This window comes from Centropristis striata, chromosome 24, assembly GCF_030273125.1.
Source record: "Centropristis striata isolate RG_2023a ecotype Rhode Island chromosome 24, C.striata_1.0, whole genome shotgun sequence".
NCBI lineage: Eukaryota > Metazoa > Chordata > Actinopteri > Perciformes > Serranidae > Centropristis > Centropristis striata.
Genome location: NC_081540.1, coordinates 19,760,255 through 19,779,827, shown reverse-complemented (window position 1 = coordinate 19,779,827; position 19,573 = coordinate 19,760,255). Strand labels below are relative to the sequence as shown.

General features: G+C 37.8%; 3 protein-coding genes across 4 annotated transcripts; 1 reads left to right on the top strand and 2 right to left on the bottom strand.

Annotated features, from left to right (window-relative positions):
- Positions 1-541: 541 nt before the first annotated feature.
- Positions 542-7,358, bottom strand: LOC131962782 (OX-2 membrane glycoprotein-like). Of its 2 annotated transcripts, XM_059327848.1 has the most exons (7): positions 7,029-7,358; positions 6,877-6,951; positions 3,545-3,886; positions 2,694-2,978; positions 2,397-2,502; positions 1,185-1,247; positions 542-1,030 (listed from the first exon to the last, which is right to left on the bottom strand). In XM_059327848.1, exons 1-7 carry the CDS (start codon positions 7,288-7,290, stop codon positions 952-954), a joined length of 1,212 nt encoding a protein of 403 aa, XP_059183831.1. In that variant the 5' UTR covers positions 7,291-7,358; the 3' UTR covers positions 542-951. The 2 variants fall into 2 exon arrangements, with proteins under 2 accessions (XP_059183831.1, XP_059183832.1); XM_059327849.1 differs by lacking the exons at positions 6,877-6,951; positions 7,029-7,358 and adding an exon at positions 5,123-5,237.
- A 3,779-nt stretch (positions 7,359-11,137) lies between these two features.
- On the bottom strand, positions 11,138-13,331 carry LOC131962607 (OX-2 membrane glycoprotein-like). Its single transcript, XM_059327552.1, has 4 exons — positions 13,277-13,331; positions 11,976-12,350; positions 11,614-11,898; positions 11,138-11,403 (listed from the first exon to the last, which is right to left on the bottom strand). Exons 1-4 carry the CDS (start codon positions 13,329-13,331, stop codon positions 11,303-11,305), a joined length of 816 nt encoding a protein of 271 aa, XP_059183535.1. The 3' UTR covers positions 11,138-11,302.
- A 1,101-nt stretch (positions 13,332-14,432) lies between these two features.
- atp5pf (ATP synthase peripheral stalk subunit F6) lies at positions 14,433-18,042 on the top strand. The gene is given in 5 exon segments (XM_059327867.1): positions 14,433-14,505; positions 14,508-14,524; positions 16,164-16,333; positions 17,194-17,318; positions 17,934-18,042. Coding segments are annotated over 5 exon segments (414 nt in total). The 3' UTR covers positions 17,963-18,042.
- The last annotated feature ends 1,531 nt before the right edge of the window (positions 18,043-19,573 follow it).

Genomic DNA, 19,573 nt, shown 5'->3' with positions numbered 1-19,573 from the left:
AATTGTCCAGTCTGCAAAATGAGTGCTTTTATTTTGTAGGAGTTTGAATGCAGGATGTCTATAATGCAATTTAAACGTTGCAGGTACATAAAGCCAGATGTGCTTTTTTTATTCAAATTAAAAAACAATTTAATAGATCAAAGAAATTAATAAAGTCCTAATTTCCTGTGCAAATAATTGATTAAACTCCTGGTGGAGGACTCATGTGATCTTCCACAAAAACACACTAGAGGGCGCCATAGCTCCTCCAGCATTTCTTATTTTCATCAAAACTCTGCTCAGTGTTTTACATCAGAGAAGCTCTAGTGTGGACTCTTTATAACCCACATGTTTGTCACTACACACAGAAACTCTGGTAAGACTCAATGAAAAGTTGCATCTTTGATCCTTCTGTCTGAATCTGAGTTTCTGTTCTTTGTTGACAGCCAGTTGTTGTGCTAGCTGGTCTGGCTCCATTTGCATGATAGTAAATAAGAGTCACTCACCACCACTCTGCACTGCTCTCACACTAATGATACATATGATCCTTAAGACATAGCTGATCTCAGACAACATTCATTTTATTTATATAATAGTATATACAATATATACAGTACCGTGTCATTTTAACATTGGCATAATTCAGTTTAAATACAAAATACAAAAAGCAGCTGTACATTGAAACACATTTTAGTTGAGAAAGAAAATCACATTTTAAAAAAGTACAAAACAAAGAATGCAAATGTATCTTAATTATATTACAGATGTTTTAAAAACTAGTCAAAATAAAATGTACATTCACCTTTTGAACATGTACATGATAGCTGAGTAATATTGAAATATGAATCTCTTACAGGATTTTCCAACCATCTGTGTTGGTACTTCAGTCTTGTGGGGTATTCTGTAGTACTAATTAGTTCACTCTGATTCAAACTCAAGTTTTATTCTGAAGGAGGTTTTTTTTATTTTTGGTCACTTCATTCTGTTTTTCCCCCCAGAAGACATCAGTAGCTGAGCCTCGATCGTTGGCTCCATTAAAGATGTTCTGACCCTTCAAATGAAACCAAGATATCAGCTTCAAAATCACAGTGAACATGCTGACTATGAATAAATAATGGTCTGTAAGAGTAAAGAGCATCACAACTGGATTCAAGAAAAAATAACATTCATTATAGAGGAACTGATTCAAGTAACAAATAACTTACTCATGAGTGTCACTGGTTGGTGTTTGTGTTGTCTCAGTCTCCCCAGAGTCCATGTCAGACGGACTGTAGGATTTAAGAAAAGTCAGTGCTGAACCAACATTTTATTTTGTCTTAAAGGATCCCAATGAATCATTACATATTAACTGTGGGACCACATACTGTGTAAAGAATGAAAGAAGTGAACAAACATCAGTTATTAGAACTACTGATAATGACAGAAACCATCTCTGGGAGAAATGTATTAGACCTCTACTTTGAGTTTATAGTTTGGCTCATGTCCCATCCACTAACATGGAGGGGCGGGACTTATGACCTATACTGCAGCCAGCCACCAGGGGGCGATGGAGAAGTTTGGTCATGTCTTCTATCTTTATATACAGTCCATGTGTGAGACTAGCCTGGGTATACCCAGACTGCCTTGCGCGCTCGAATTTGATTTCGAACCTCCAGGCAGTCTGGAAACTAAGCGATTTTGCTAGCCCTGTTTTAGGGATCCAATCACAGAGCGGGGAGGGACGGTGAGACGATGACGCGTACTACTCGGCACTTGGAAGCTTTCCGGATCCAACATGGCTGCTGCAGACGCGAAACTCTCTTTAGCTGTAGATGGTGTTTTAAATAGTTTAGAGCGAAAGTTGAAAGGCGAAAGGTCTCTCGGCAGCTCCGCTGTCCCCCGGCTGGTAGCGAGATCACCGGTAGCGGGGCTATTAGCGCCGCACGGGCGGTTTCTGCGGCTCGTTGCGCCGAGCCGGTGAGACCGCCGGTCACCGCCGGTGATCTCGCTCCGAATCGGGGGACAGCGGAGCCCCCAGAGACCCGCAGCAGCTTGTTTATTGCCCATAAAATCAGTGGATGTGTGTGGCTGAATGACATGAGGGGGAATAAAGCGTGAAAATAAATAATCTTGCAGAAAGCGAGAACTGGAGAAGCAAAGCAGCAGCAACACTCTCTCACAGACACACACACTACAAACATCCATCTCTGTAGCTCTACTACGTCATCTGGTATAACTGATCTGATTGGCTAAGAGCTACCTACAGACGCTTTGATAGACATTCTAAGCGTCCAATAAACGGCTCCGGAGGATCGTAAACCACACCTCCTCTACGGAGAAAAGCATTGAAGGTGTCCAGACCTAATCTCCAATGAGATTTGGTCTGGTGTTAGCCAGGCTAGTGTGAGACAGGTGTTGAGTTAAAAGGTTCAAATTACCGGTTGTCATGTTGTTTAAGCCGCCACTGCCGCCGCAGGTCAATGATGGATGCAGCAACAAGAAGAACACCGACAATCCCGACCAATGAACAGATCAAAGCAAGTTCTGTAAGTAAAGAAGAAAATTAGTAATATTCATAAAATTACAGATTAGATAGAAAATATTGATCTGGGACAACATGAAGTCTAACTAAATAAAATCACTGTCAGAAACACACAGACACACAAACATAAAACCACAGGAGCTATAATGTTAATACTGATCTTCATATGTGAGAGTTTGGAAATGTTTCTCACCAACAGATGACTGTTTGTCAGCAGGAATGATGGTGGACACCTCTATCAGAGGACCAGAGGACCATCGCACCACACATCCAACCTGTCTGCTCTCATGGTGGAGAGCAGACAGCAGAGCTGTGGTGGTGACAGTGACTGTCCCGTTGCTGTTGGTGACTCTGCTAGAGTTGTAGTGAGGGACAGTCAGTGTTACTGTGGGAGCAGGTCCACCTGTGGCCCAGCAGGACACAACTGTCTCTTCAGGAGAGTCTGAGGCTCTCACTTGGAGGACGGCTCTATGCAGCTCTGAAGAGAACACAGATTTAAAAAAATGTCGTTACACAGACATCAGTGTGTGAGAGTAAACTTTTCATGAAATATGTCCGTGGCTACAAAGCTGTTCCCTGTAAATCAGATCATTCCTCCATCGTCCTCTTTCCCTCCTGAAAATATAAACTCCGGCCTGTAGAGATGTACAGCACTGGTCAAACCAATCAGAGTCCCTGAATATTCACTGTTGACTCATGATCACTCTGCTACATTTAACAACATTCACATCATAAAGTTTGCAAATATCAGCACAGCTGTTGACCTCAGCAGCACACGGTGGAGGCTGTTAGTCTGCAGGAGACTGAACACAGCTCGTCTCTGTTAGTCCGTGTATGAAAGAAATATAAGATATAAAAATACATAAACATCTTGAATCAGTGCACTGTATGTTAGTTTGTGTAAAGCTCATTAGTCACATGTCACTGTATAATGTGAATGATGAATCAGGTTTAAATTATAATTAATGAGTGGTAGGGTTTATACTGTCATTACAGAAGAGAGAAATAATAGGTGTCTGTAATAATAAAGTATAAAGATCTTACCTTGGACTCTGAGGCAGGTTGTACCATTGAAAGCATCTTTAGACTCAGTGTTGAACAAACAGCGATAGCATCCTTCATCCTGCTCCGTCATGTTCTTGATGACTAAGGAGCAGTTCAGCAGTCCAGCTTCACAGATAACTTCAATTTTATCTCTGAAGTCAGAATTTACTCGTGGACCAGAGTATTTGTTGTACATAGCAAGATTCTGCTCCTCATCAGGTAAAATTTTCCACCATGTGACTTTGAGAACATCTTTCTCTTTCATCAGCTGACAGTTTAACTGAGCCTCTTCTCCCACTGCTGCCAGCACAGTCTGCTGAGTTTCTATCAGAGCTGCTAGACCTGCAGGAGGACATTAAAGGGAAGTTATGAAGCACAAGAACTGTAACAGAACGCTGTAACTCACTGTCAGCAGGGTTACATTCACTTTTGGCTGCTAGATTCCAAATTTTTCATCTCTCAACAGTGAGCTGGTAAATGCAGCAAACTGAGTAGCCACATTTTACCAGCACTTGGCTGGTGGTAACTTCCAACCATGATTGTGATTTATAATTTATTCTGCAAGAGTTAGTGTTAATCTGACAAGATAGTTAAATAAAACACTTTAAAAGAGACTGAACTAAGCTGCTGTTATTTGTGAAACTATGCACAACAAACAACTTTAAAACCAACTAAAAAAAACATGCAATGTTTGTTGTTACTGAGTTTAATTCGTCTATCCCAACTTTTTGCAGGAGCACAGCGAGGAAAAAAACAGAGCACAGCACTGTCCACCATGTTGTTAGTGTGCTGACTTTAATGGCAGGTTCACAGTTAGACCTTTGTCCAGTCCAATCGTTATTATCGCTGTAACTTCCCCATAAAACATCATTCCAGTCAATTTTATAGTCTCTAACAGTCTTGTTGTTGAAGGTGGCTCATTTTGTTTATGGTTATATGGTTAATGGAAAATGGTGACTGCAGCAGCACAGCAACAAGCAACATTTTTTTTCTATATGCACTTATTAATCATTAACTGATTGGGTCGACTACATCTGAAAATGAACTTACTGCGATGACTAGTATCACACAAAGATATTAGAACAAACTCAACCCATTCCTTACCAGGTTTGACTCTTGAATCAGTAAACTGTATGTTAGTTTATATAAAGCTCATTAATCACCTGTTACTGTATAATGTGGTTAATGAAACAGGTTCAGAGGGAGGAGAGGTTTTTATACTGTCATTACAGAAGAGAGAAATAATATGGAGGTGACTGTAATAATGCAGTAAATATCTTAAAATGAGAGGAAGTGCATTATTGGCTGCCCTTTACACGTGCAAAAAATTATTTGGTGCCCTGTAGGGTGCCCCTTCATACAATGAATTATGATGATGATCCCTCTAACGCAAGAAAATTCAATAACGTGCCTTAATGAGAGCCCTTCTAGTGCCCTTTTTCCTGTTTGGTGCCTCCGTGGTTGAAAAAGAGCGCAAAAGTGCCCTCGAGAGTGGTGAAAATTGTAATTACAACAAATACATTTAAAACCAACCAAAAACATGTAATATTGTTACATAATTTAATGAATCTTTCCTACCCTTTTGAAAGACTCCAGAGAGAAGAAAGAGACAGAGCACAGCTCCGCTTGCCATGTTGTCGCTGTACGGAGTGAATGATTACAGGAGCGCTGGTTACTTATCAACAGGTCAGCACACATTACATTCACTATTATGTTAGAGGCCTGTTGTTGCAGATTTTGTTTGAAGCCTGAGTCGAGTTCTTTGTTCAGTTTTTTATTTGTGCATTAAATTAATTAATTATTAACTTGTAAAAGGACCAACCTGATGCTGAAATTAAAGGGAGCTGTAACTACACACATGCCACAAATATGTTTTTTTAAAATATCTAAAAGTAAGAAAATACAACTTCCATCCAAAAAATAGACAAAAAAATTTGCACCACCATCATACACTGTATTATACATTATTTACACAGTACTGTAGTATACTCAGTTTAGTTCATGTTCTTTAAGATATTTTTTTAATCTTTACTTCAAAAAGTAATAAAAACAAATAATCCTAAAGAATCCTGTCTGACAAAATTCATAAAATAAAGAAAAAGCAAATAAAAATAAGCATTTGTATAAAAATCAAACCAAAGTTTTTTTCAAATAAACAAAAATTGACAAAGATAAAACAAAGATAGATGTTTTTTGTTTACCAAATGCAATACAACAAATACAACAATTAATACATGTAAAACAATACAAATGATATTAAAGATGTTTCAAAATACTCTGTTGGGTTTAAATCACAAAGAGCTACAAGAGGAAATCACCTTATTGATATCTTTGCTTGTTGCTTGTTGTTTGGGTCATCATCATGTACAATTAAAAATATATCCAACATGTATTTATATGTTGTAATGATAGCTGCCACCTGCTCACACAGTTACACATAAACTGTTAATCCAGTTGATTCCATAGTCTCCTTATTGTTGAATGTGGCACATTTTGGTTTTCTCTTTCTTCAGTCTTCACAGGAGATGATCGTTGTCTGATGTGATCGATCTGCTTGACTAAAGGTTCCTGGGCCCTAAAAACAAATATTTATGTTTTTTTACTTAAGAAATAAGGCAATAACTGACTGATACTGACCAGGTTATATGGATAAACATGCTGACAATAAGTACACACTGATTCAAAATCAAGAGTAAATATATATAAATACACAAAATAATTTAAAGTGTGACAATATATAGAAATTCTTACTGATAGATGTCGAGGATTGTAGTCTGAGGCTTCTCATTCATCTCAGGTCTGCTGTGAGAAAGACTGAAGGATTTCAGAAGGTAGAGCAGGACAAACATTAAAACTCATAAAGACTAAAACACATGGATATTGAGTGAAATAACTACCTGTTGTGTCTTTTTCGTTTATACAGGAGGATGGTGACTGCAGCAACACAACAGGCCACAACCACGAATAATACGACACACGATATGATCAAAGTCCAATCTTTGAAAAAAAAAAAGAAAAAATTAAGTCACTGTTATCTGACCCAACTTCCTCATAACCTGGAAAACAAATGCAAAAGACAAACTATAAAGTAAATACTGATCTTTGGAAATGTTTCTCACCATCATCAGACAACTTTTTGCACACAGGAATGATGGTGGCCACCTCTCTGTGAGGACCAGAGGACACGTGTGCTGTACAGTTAACCTGTGTGGTGTTGTGGTGGAGAGCAGACAGCAGAGCTGTGGTGGTGACAGTGACTGTCCCGTTGCTGTTGGTGACTCTGCTAGAGTTGTAGTGAGGGACAGTCAGTGTTACTGTGGGAGCAGGTCCACCTGTGGCCCAGCAGGACACAACTGTCTCTTCAGGAGAGTCTGAGGCTCTCACATGGAGGACGGGGCCATGCAGCTCTGAAGAGATTTAAATATCACATCATTAATAAAGGAGAGAGGTTTATTAAACTGTAATAGTGCAGTAAGGATCTTACCATAGAGTCTGAGGCAGGTTGTAGCAGTGAGAGCTCCTTCAGGGTAGGTGTTGAACAAACAGTGATAGCATCCTTCATCCTCCTCTGTTACATTCCTGATAACTATGGAGCAGCTCAGCAGTCCAACACATTTAAACTCCATTTTATCTATAAAGTCAGAATTTACTTTCTGACCAAAGTATTTGTTGTTAGAAGCAAGATTCTGCTCCTTGTCAGGTAAAAGTTTCTGCCATGTGACTTGCAGAACATCTTTCTCTTTCATCAGCTGACAGTTTAACTGAGCCTCTTCTCCCACTGCTGCCAGCACAGTCTGCTGAGTTTCTATCAGAGCCGATAGACCTGCAGGAGACACAACACACACAGGAGAAGATACACCTGCAGCACCACACACATGAAGCAATTTAGAAAAGATATTACTAAGTAAATTACCCTGAATATCAAATACAGGAACACCTAGAATATAACACACGCACACACACACACACACACACACACACAGACCTGCTTACTATCAGGGTTTTTGCTATAATTACTATTATAATTGTCATTAGTAATGTTGATATAGAAACTAAATAAACAAATCTACATTAAAAAAACACCATTTAATATATGGTAATAACGGAGTATATTTAAAAGTCTTATTAATCATTATAAAAAGTAACAATATTTACACTTCGACCTGTTCTGGAAGGAAAAAAACATCTGCAGCAGATTAAATGGTTCATATTACGGTTGGATTTAATTTTCAACTTTGCTGTGCTTCAGTTCAGTAAAATAAAGTAAAAGCACTTACAATGTCAATATAAACAATATCATGAAACACATTACTGTATCATATTTCTCTCACCTTTCTGAAAGAGTCCCAGAACACAGAGGAGAAACAGGACTGCATGCTGTGCCATGCTTGGTGCCAGAATGAAACCACTGATAATCTCCCGCCAAAAGTTTAAGCTGGCACTTGACCAGACTCCACCTCTTCCTGCTGCTGTAAAGAGACAGTCTGTGGTTTTAACTCGTGTTTTAGAGGGAAGATATTTCCAGGGCAACATTATAGATATATTATTCAGAAATTGTCCAGTCTGCAAAATGCATGCTTTTATTTTGTAGGAGTTTGAATGCAGGATGTCTATGTCTAAACGTTGCAGGTACATAAAGCCAGATGTGCCAATTCAAGTTAAAACAATCACTTTTTTGTTTCGCATCTCAATTTAATAGATCAAAGAAATTAATAAAGTCCTAATTTCCTGTGCAAATAACTGATTAAACTCCTGGTGGAGGACTCATGTGATCTTCCACAAAAACACACTAGAGGGCGCCATAGCTCCTCCAGCATTTCTTATTTTCATCAAAACACAAAGCAAACCTGTTCTATTGCACTGTGCTGCATTCACTGTCACTCTGCTCAGTGTTTTACATCAGAGAAGCTCTAGTGTGGACTCTTTATAACCCACATGTTTGACCCACAGAAACTCTGGTAAGACTCAATGAAAAGTTGCATCTTTGATCCTTCTGTCTGAATCTGAGTTTCTGTTCTTTGTTGACAGCCAGTTGTTGTGCTAGCTGGTCTGGCTCCATTTGCATGATAGTAAATAAGAGTCACTCACCACCACTCTGCACTGCTCTCACACTAATGATACACATCATTTATATTCAATGTCCACACTTGAATCCTTGAGCCATAGATTATCTCTAACAACATTCATTTAGATTTATATAATAGTATACACATTGCATTGCATATACATTGTCATAATTCAGTTTAGATATAAAATATCAAAAGCAGCCGTAAATTTAAAAACATTTCTTTTAAAAATGAAAAACCTAATTTAAAAATCAGAAAACAAAGAATGCAAATATATCTTAATTAAATTACAGATTTTAAAAAGATAATACTTTTTTCATCTTTTGAACATGTGAACGTGATCGATGTGTAATATTGAAATATGAATCTCTTACAGGACTTTCCTACCATATTCGTGTTGGCACTGCAGTCTTGTGGGTTATTCTGTAGTACTAATTAGTTTACTCTGATTCAAATTTAGCTCTTCTTACAGAAGATGGTGGTATTTGGTAATTGCAGTCCGTTGTTTCTTTCTTTCCAGACGACATCCATAGCCGAACCTTTTCCCTTGGCTTCATTGAAGGTTTGATGACACTTCAAATTAAACTGAAAAATCAATTTTAAAATCACAGTAATGTGGACAAACATGCTGACAATGAATACATAATGGTCTATAAAGAGTAAAGTGCATCACAATTGGCTTCATGAATAAATAACATTAATTATATGAACTGATACGAGTGCATGCAGCTCTGTAGATTTTAAACATAATAAAGAAGAGGGATTCATGAAAATGTCTTTAACAATGGAATTAGATTCTTACCATAGATATTGAAATGCAATTTGAAGCAACACAGTAAGAATCTTACCATAGAGTCTGAGGCAGGTTGTACCATTGAAAGCATCTGCGTAAAGGCGCAACCACAGTAATCAATAAACTTACAGGAGTCACACAGCTGCGCTTCAGTTAAATAAAAATAAATAGTCAACAATAGCCTAATAACTCATGGCAACCCTTATAAAAGGTAACAATAATAACAAAATGTTACCCTGTTCTGTAGAAGATAAAAATCTGCAGCAGATAATAGTTCATATTACGGTTGGATTTAATCAGCTACAATACTGCAATAAATCCAAATGTTTTAATGTGAAGAAATATGCTAGAAAATATATGAATATAAAAATCAATGCAACCACCCGCCAAAACGAAGCATAAAGGCGCAACCACAATAATCAATAAATGGTAGTCACAGCTGTGCTTCAGTTAAAATGAAAATGAATTAGATAGTAAATAAAGTAAATGAGTGAATAAAAATAAGGTAAAAAGTCGAACGGTCAGTAAAGCTCAGGAAACATTACTGTGCCATCTTTCTCTCACCTGATAGTGATATATTATTCTGAAATTGTGCATTCTGCAAAAAAAGTACTTTTGTTTTTCAGGATTATGAATGCAAGATGTTCACTTTTTTTTAGACCTGAATTCTTCCACCACTACATATGCATGAAGTAATAAAAACAACTGTTTGCGCCCACATTTTAAAGGAGTATTCATTTTATTAATTGTCTTACACCCTATCAGTCAGATAATGAATTATTTCTTACAGATATAATCCATTTTGATTATAGGTACATTAATAAATACATATGTGGAATTAATAGTTGGATTAATAATCCAGTGTTTGACAGATGAGTTTTCACATTGATGCAAAAAGTATTACTAACCTACATGCAGCAGGTACTTTAACAGTTAGATAGATGTACATTGAGTAATAAATAAAATTAAGACACAAATGGTTATACTAAGTTAAAGTTGTTTAATATTTTTCTTTTCTTTTTAAAAAAAAATTAACTACCGATAATCCTCAAGAATGTTTATGACAAAATAAAATAAAAAATACAGAAAAATAAAATACACAAGAATTTGTACAAAATCAAACCAAAGTTTATTTCAAATAAACAAAAAATGACAAAGGCAAAACAAAGATAGATGAATTTGTTTACCAAATATGATGATCGCTGTCTAATATTGAAATATGAATCTCTTACAGGACTTTCAAACCATGTTTATGTCTTTTCTTCAGTCTTGTAAGTTATTCTGTTGTATAAATTAGTTCACTCTGATTCAAACTCAAGATTTCTTCTTACAGAAGGTGATGATTTTTGGTCACTGCATTCTGTTTTTTCTTTCTTCTCAGTAGACATCCGTAGCCGGACCTCGCTCATTGCCTCCATCAAAGGTGTGATGACCCTTCAAATTAAACCCATGGTTCATTCGAGAGGAACTGATGCAAGTACAAGTGAAATAATGAACAAATGAACTCACCCATGAGTGTCTTTGGTTGGTTTTTGTGGTGTCTTAGTCTCCTCAGAGTCCCTGTAAGACAGACAGACACATTTAAGAAAAGTCAGTGCTGTACAAACAATTATTTGTATCTAAAAAGATGCCAATGAATCATTACATATTAACTGTGACACCATAGAGTGTATAAAGAAGTGAACAAACATCAGTGTTATACATTATGACAGAAAACATGTATTAGACCTCTACTTTGAGTTTATAGTTTGGCTCATGTCCCATCCACTAACATGGAGGGGCGGGACTTATGACCTATACTGCAGCCAGCCACCAGGGGGCGATGGAGAGGTTTGGTCATGTCTTCTATCTTTATATACAGTCCATGTGTGAGACAGGTGTTGAGTTAAAAGGTTAAAATTACCGGTTCTGACGTTTTCCTATACACAGGAAAATGATGATTGCAGCAGCAACACAAACACAGCCCACTGTCACAGATAATGAAGTGATCAAAGTGAAATCTGTGAGAAAAGACGAAAATTAGGAACAATCAACAGACACAAAGCAACTACAGATGAAATGGTAAAACTGACAGTAGATCAGTCAGGTTAATGTACCTCCATTACTGTCATCAGACCCAGAGTCCTCATCAGAACCTGGAGAAAGAAAATCAAACATCACAATCATACATTTGTTATGAATCAATAAATCTGTTTGGAAATGTTTCTCACCATCAGACGACTGTTTGCCTGCAGGAATCAGGACAAACGCCTCCATCTGAGGAGCGGAGAGCACTCGCACCACACATCCAACCTGTCTGCTCTCATGGTGGAGAGCAGACAGCAGAGCTGTGGTGGTGACAGTGACTGTCCCGTTGCTGTTGGTGACTCTGCTAGAGTTGTAGTGAGGGACAGTCAGTGTTACTGTGGGAGCAGGTCCACCTGTGGCCCAGCAGGACACAACTGTCTCTTCAGGAGAGTCTGAGGCTCTCACATGGAGGACGGGGCCATGCAGCTCTGAAGAGATTTAAATATCACATAATTAATAAAGAAGAGAGGCTTATTAAACTGTAATAATGCAGTAAGGATCTTACCATAGAGTGTGAGGCAGGTTGTAGCAGTGAGAGCTCCTTCAGGGTAGGTGTTGAACAAACAGTGATAGCATCCTTCATCCTCCTCTGTTACATTCCTGATAACTATGGAGCAGCTCAGCAGTCCAACATATTTAAACTCCATTTTATCTCTAAAATCAGGATTTACTTTCTGACCAAAGTATTTGTTGTTAGAAGCAAGATTCTGCTCCTTGTCAGGTAAAAGTTTCTGCCATGTGACTTGCAGAACATCTTTCTCTTTCATCAGCTGACAGTTTAACTGAGCCTCTTCTCCCACTGCTGCCAGCACAGTCTGCTGAGTTTCTATCAGAGCTGCTAGACCTGCAGGAGACACAACACACACAGGAGAAGATACACCTGCAGCACCACACACACATGAAGCAATTTAGAAAGATATTACTAAGTCAAAAACGCTATGAATATGATGTGCATATGCGCACACACACACACACACACACACACACAGTAACTTTATGTGATTTTAATGACACACACACACACACACACACAGTAACTTTATGTGATTTTAATGACACACACACACACACACACACAGGCAGTAGACCCCGTGGCCCTTTCAAAATTTCCCCAGAGGAAATGTTCTAGTTATCATTAGTTATGTTGATATGGATACGAAATAAACACAACTCTACATAAACACTAGTAAAAATATTATAATAACGGAATGATTTTAAAATTCTTAAGTAAGTAATCAAATGGTAAATGGAGTGCACTTATATGGCGCTTTTATCCAAAGCGCTTTACACTACACATTACGTTCATTCATCCATTCACACACACATTCGTACTGGTTGCCGAGGCTACCAGGGCACACTGGTGCCACCTGCCACCATTGGGAATTCATTCACACATAGATAAACGCAGCATTGGGAGCAATTTCGGGTTTAGTATCAGATCAGTGGACGAATGATCAACCAACTGAGCCACAGCCGCCCCATTATCATTATCAAATGTAACAATAATAACATGTTGACCTGTTTTGGAGGGGGGAAAAAACATCTGCAGCAGATAATAGTTCATATCACGGTTGGATATAATTTGCTACAATACCGCAAGTCCAAATGTTTTAATTTAAAATATATAAAATAAAATATAAATTACCCTAATTAATTTAAATTAACTGCCAAAATAAGGCTTAAAAGCACAGTAAAAAATAAACATAGGCTACAGCACAGCTGTGCTTCAATTAAGTAAAAAATAAATTAAATAGTCAACAGTGTATAAAGCTCATTAAACACATGACTGTAGCATCTTTCTCTCACCTTCCTGTAAGAGTCCCAGAGTACAAAGGAGATACAGGACTGCACGCTGTGACATCTTGGTGACAAAGTGAACCACTGACCTCAGTCTCCCGCCAACATGAAGCAAACCCGCCAAAATGTGCTGTAACTTATACGCTGCACCTGCAGTGACGTAACTTCCAGGTGAGCGGGAAAACTCTGCTTAATGTTTTACATATCAGATTAGCTTAAGTGTGGACTTTATAACCCACATGTTTGTGAAAAGTTGCATCTTTACATTTTACAAAGCCTGACAAGTGCTTTGCTTGAAGCTCCATGAATAAGATAAAGTGCTGAGTATTGAATTTAAAAACCAGTAGGGATGAAGCACCAGCTTCAAATCAATACTGAGAGAAAAAAATGTTTTGTTAGTTGTTCCTGTTACTTAAAAAGCACCTTGCAGCTGTTTGAACTGAGGATGTAAAGCAGGGATGGGAAACTGGAGGCATACGGCCCTCACCCTCACTTGAAGAGGCCCTCAGTACAACTACATGCATTCGAGCATGAAATCTTAAAAGTGCAGTGTGAAAATGCACAAAATTACTTCTTGCAATTAATGTTGGTCTGCTGTTCTTGCACTGAAAAAAAAAAATCACAGTAGGTGCTTGTTTTTTATTTGCTTCAAACCTTTTATATATTGTAGCCTATTTATACTGTTATACATGCATTTGAGCATGAAATATGTTAAGTTACTGCACTGCAAACATATTTAAAATTGCAGTTTCATCATATCTGGTTAAGTACACGGTCCTATATGTGGCCCTGTGGGAGTGTCAATGAAAAATTGTGACCCCCTGCAGCATTTAAGTTGCCCATCCCTGATGTAGAGACTGCAGCAAGCAATGCATCGTTCTGTTATTCATGAGTAGAGTTTAATTTTCCTATAGACCTTCATTCTGCTCTCTGGTGGTCATGACATTGTATATAGAGTAGATTTACATTGCTGTGTTTGCAGCAGCGTCTCATTAAAAAGGGGATCATCGAGGAATCCAAAAGAGAAAAGACACCGTAGAGAGATGCAGTGTGTCCTTCAACAAACTGACATGCACAGTGAAATAAACACCAGGGCTGAGGAATGAGGGAGAAAGAAACTGCCATGATTCCTGTGCTTTCCATTTCACTCAAACGCACCACTCTGATGTCCGTGAACGCCTCATTTCCACCACCTAACTCCCACAATCCACCGCGGTCCTCCACATTTGGATATTGTACCGAAGTGTCAAACCCAAGGTGAGTACTGATGGAGTTTTTTTTTAAATTAAATGCTATGAAACATTTAGCTGTACCTTATCTGTCAGGACTGTACATACTAATAAACACATGTTTCTAGTGAGTGTAGCGTTAGCATGACCTAATGCTGCACAATGAACGACAGAGGACACTTTAAACTGCGTCGCGTCTGCTAAAACAAGCTTAGCATTAGCATTAGCAGTCATGTGAGGTCAATGAAACAAACATTAGCTAGATCGTGTCTCACATTACTGTAAATAATAATAAACGCATGTCCATTTATTTAGTGGTTGTAGCATTAGCTAGACTTACTGACAGAGGACACTTTAAAAGCGGCGTCAGCTAAAGTTAGCTCAGCATTGCTATGTTAGGCTAATGAAGCAAACAGCTAGCAGTAAGCTAGCAGTAAGCTAGCATTAAGCTAGCAGTAAGCTACGCGTTTATAGCATAATTATGACTTTTCTAACGTAAACCAGGAGTTAAGTTACTGTTTTTGAGGTTTCTTTAAATGACGCATCTAATTAGCAAGTAGCTAATTTATTGCAACACATTAAATTAGCACAATCGTTAATTAGCTTAAGCTAACTAGCAGCTGGATGTAGATTTCAGACTCTGGAGTCACCAATCACAGTACCATTATCAAACCATATGTCTTCTTCATGACGTCATGGCGTAAAAACGAAGCAGTGTGTTTCCCTGCCATCAACTTGCCTCTTAAATACTGGCTTAAAACTCCATGCCAGTTTTTATTTGATGATTATAGGCCAAGTAAAACCGGAGATAAGGTCAAATATATTTAGTATAAAAATATAGAAGTAGATGTTCTCCTCATTTTACCTCTTATATGCAACTTGTGTCCACATTTGCAACATTTTGTTGTGTTTCTTTGGGTTCGAAATGTTGATACAGTAAGTCAAAGTGAAAAAATAATGATCAGGTCATAAAGGTGAGGTTATGCTGATAAAAATAAGATACCGACATGACGTGGTAAACATTGTTTTAAGTGTTATGTACAGGCAGAATGAAAAGGATTAAAGAAAGGGGAAAATAGCCCCAGACTCCAGAGGGTTAACATCAGTGGTGGTTCTACACAGGGGCCTCCAGGGGCCACTGCCCCTGTAAAGAAGCCCTTGGCCCCTGCTGTGGCCCCTGTGTCAAATTACTAATAAAATTATCAATTTAAAGCAATTAACAATTAAACAATTCTAACCTTTTTTTTGTTCAAACAATATCTCATTGTACACAAAAGAAACCCAGAATGTTACATTGTATAATAGTTTAACTCTCTGGAGTCTTATAGGGATATTTTGTCCATTTTTGAATCCTTTTCATGTCTTTACGTGTCTTTGTAAGTCATTTTGTGTCTTTTTTTGTGTCTTTTTTTGGTAATTTTGTGTCTTTTTTGTCATTGGTGTCATTTATGTTTTTTTTTGTGTCTGTTTTAGTTATTTTGTGTCTTTTTTGGTCATTTTGTGTCTTTTTCAAGACATTCAAAGATTTTGAATGCTTAAATATCATCTTTGCCATTCTTTCATGTGCTAATGTGTCCCTCTGATTAAACACTGGCCCCTCATTGGCCCCCACAGTAAAATTGGTCTAGAACCGCCACTGGTTAACATGACACCTTGTCCCCTGTCAGATGGCTCTGCACCGGCTATTCCAGCTGTCCTCCGTGCTGCGCTCCGCCGTCAGCCTGACCCTGCGCAGGAACATCGGCCTCTCTGCGGTGCTCTTCAACCGGGCCAAGGAGCTCGACCCGATCCAGAAGCTGTTCCTGGACAAGATCCGGGACTACAACACCAAGAGCAAGTCAGTTGATAACACACACAACATGTCCATGCATCTGGCAAAGGACTCCATCTCTTTAAAACGTTTCAGAAGAGGTCTAAAAGCTCATTTAACTGCTGTTTTAAAATATTAATCCATACACAAATACACTTTTAGAACATGTTCATTTTTGTTTTTTATTGTCATTATAACTTATTGATGTTATACGTGTGTTTTTTCTATTATCAGTATATTCCTTTCTTATAACTATGACATTTTAGGTCAGGGGTCTCAAACTCAAATTACCTGGGGGCCGCTGGAGGCAGTATCAAAATGACAGAAAAAAGACACAAAATGACCAAAAAAAGACAAAATTACTTAAAAAAGACACAAAACGATAAAAAAAAAGACACAAAATTATTTAAAAAAGACACAAATGACCCAAAAAAGACACAAAATGACAGAAAAAAAAACTAATTTACTTAAAGAAGAAACAAAATGACCAAAAAAAGACACAGAATTACCAAAAAAGACACAATTATTTTTTAAAAAGAGACAAAATTACAACAAAAAAAACCAACAAGGTAAAGTGCCATTCATATAAAACTCACATTAAACTTTCATATCAAGGTGGGGGCCACAAAATATCGTCACGAGTGCCGCAATTGGCCCGCGGGCCGCCAGTTTGAGACCCCTGTTTTAGGTGGAGGCTTTAAATAAGCCCATCTGGGTTTTCTGCCTCTCCTTGCACTTTACACTATGTTATCTTTGTCATTTTATGTAATTCTAACTGTGCAAATAAAAATAAACCTAAACATTTGTCCAGGCATGATTATGGAATATGAGTGAAGATAAATGTGAGCATGCACTTTAATCTCCCAACATGATTTGATGCCTTCCAGGTCTTCAGGTGGCATCGTGGAAGCAGGACCTGCCTACCAGAAGAACCTCAGTGAGGAGGTCACCAAGCTGGAGAGGCTGTATGGTGGAGGAGACCTCACCAAGTTCCCTGACTTCAAATTCTCAGGTTGGTTTGGGTTTGTTTACATTTTCTCAGAACTACAAAACTACATAAATTACTGGATTCATATGCCAAACAGTTGTCACAACCACACTTTCTTAATTTTAAATAATGTATTAACACTGACATTGGAGTATTAATGTACACAGGAGCTTTTCAAGGTCAAAGTGACCCAGATGACGTGTTTCTTAATCGTTTTAGTCCAGACAAACAAGCCAGTTTGCATTCAAAACTGTCCTCTGTCATAGAAAAGTCCTCAGTTATGATCAGCTCTGGAATCACAATGAGATGTGCTCATAATGAATGGCTGTTCTAATGACGTGACTTTCAGAGTTTTCTTCAGCTTTCACACAATCAGACAGTTCCTCCTTATAAATATTTATTCCTTTGCCACTAGAGACACTTTGATTTGAAGCTTTGTCTGTGTCTATATATAGCACATGGATAGTGACACTCATCAAAGCACAACAATGTTCTTATTCTGTTTGAAACTGGTTCAGGAAGCTTTTATTATGCTTTTTTGCAATAATGTATTTGTGGCTTTTAAGCGACAGTGAGCTAGCTGCTTTGTCTAGATTTCAACAACTATCACTCATGGCTCTTTGTTTTTTCTCCTCACAGATCCCAAGTTTGATGAATCGACAAAGTGAACAGTTTCCATGTTGTATTGTATCTCCTACATGTCACAAAAATGTTGTATTTAATAAAAAGATAGTGGTTTGAACCATTATGCACTGGTTAATTACCTTTTATTTACTCTACAGTGGATACAATTTGTCCTGTGATGCTAAAATTATAAGTGACAACTCTAATTTCACTTGTAAAGTGCTTCTCCTATACAGCTAAATTGATGGCACACATACATTGCTGACAGAGGGAAATTATGTTGTGTGCTGCAAGAAAAATAATAAATGGCTAAGAGTGAGAACTTAATCACAAATTTAGCTCACAAAGGGGTGATGTAAGCTTTTAATTGTTTGTTCTAAACATAGGAAACATTTAGCACAATGCATAAGTGGATTTATGGAAATGACTGCACTAAACTATCACTGCACTGTAAAAGATGAGGCAAGAAGCTGTATGACTGCAGCTGTTACCAGCTAAAGTAACACAATAAATCAATTGGTTTACATGTAGCTGATATGTTTTTCCTGAACTGGTATTCAGAGAACATCAGATGAACAAAATTAAATATACATTTGAGCTGGCTGGGACTTAAATGCAGATATCTGGAGTCCGATGATGAAAATAACAGTGTTTTGGCTGACCTAGATGTGAAATTGGCTGTCACTCTGAATTGGTCTTGAGCGGTTTGTACTGTGACAAGGTCATAAATGCATTTAAGCCTCTCCAGGATGAATATTTGAAAGCCAAAAATAGCATTTCCATCTGACCTGATGCCTAAAGTTTTAGAGATTGTGCAGCCACGCTCAGAAAAATAACCAGGAACACACCATGTGGCTGCATGGAGATGCTGAGATCTAAAAATCCTTATCTATGTATTTCTATAACAAACAAGACAACGTTGTGGTAGAAGAAGTACTCAAATCTGTTAATTTAACCCATTGATGCCTAAAACGCCTGTAAAACCTCTGGGTGATTTTAAAATAAGCCCCTAAAACCTGAAGTTTTTCTGTAAATTCAACAAATGTGTCAACGCTTCTACTAAATAATAGATTTTTCAGCCTCTGTAGCAGATAGAAATGAAATTCAAAAAGTAATTGAGAGCTTATACAAATACTACAAAACGACGTATCCGCTTTCCAGGCTTCAATGGGTTAAATAAAAAAGTAGAGATGCATGAGTTAATGTACTTAGTTACATACCAACACGGGTCTGGTCAAATCCTAGACTGGCGGAAGTCCCAGCATTTTATTTATAGTGTTTAGTCTTAAATATTAAACGGTCATTTGGCGTCCTGAACTGTCAACCTGTCAGATGCAACATGCCTGTCAGCAGGAAATGCTCGTGAAAAATGTATGTTTCGTCTCGCTAGCTGAGCCACTTAGCTTCAGTGTTTCTATCTGTGGGGTTAAAGATGATGCAGGACACAAAAACCAACACAAATCAATCAATCAAATCATTAGATTGACATGTTATCATTGCTATAAGCAGTAATTGATGTAATTGCGTGTTGAAATAAAAACTACAGACTCAGGAAAAGAACTACAGTGTAGAATTAAAATTCCAGTATTATACAAGATTGGATTATAATTTTTGATGCATTAATGTGTAAATCACTTAGCATTGCAGAATTTCCC

Coding starts and splice junctions, on each gene's coding strand:
- LOC131962782 (XM_059327848.1), bottom strand. CDS start 7,290: ATGAAAGAGAAAGATGTTCTGCAAGTCACATGGCAGAAACTTTTACCT. Junction 6,952..7,028: donor AACCTGCCTCAGACTCTATG/GTAAGATCCTTA, acceptor AAATCTCTTCAG/AGCTGCATGGCCCCGTCCTC. Junction 2,503..2,693: donor TGACAAACAGTCATCTGTTG/GTGAGAAACATT, acceptor CTTTACTTACAG/AACTTGCTTTGATCTGTTCA.
- LOC131962607 (XM_059327552.1), bottom strand. CDS start 13,331: ATGTCACAGCGTGCAGTCCTGTATCTCCTTTGTACTCTGGGACTCTTA. Junction 12,351..13,276: donor TCTGGGACTCTTACAGGAAG/GTGAGAGAAAGA, acceptor GTGGTGCTGCAG/GTGTATCTTCTCCTGTGTGT. Junction 11,899..11,975: donor AACCTGCCTCACACTCTATG/GTAAGATCCTTA, acceptor AAATCTCTTCAG/AGCTGCATGGCCCCGTCCTC.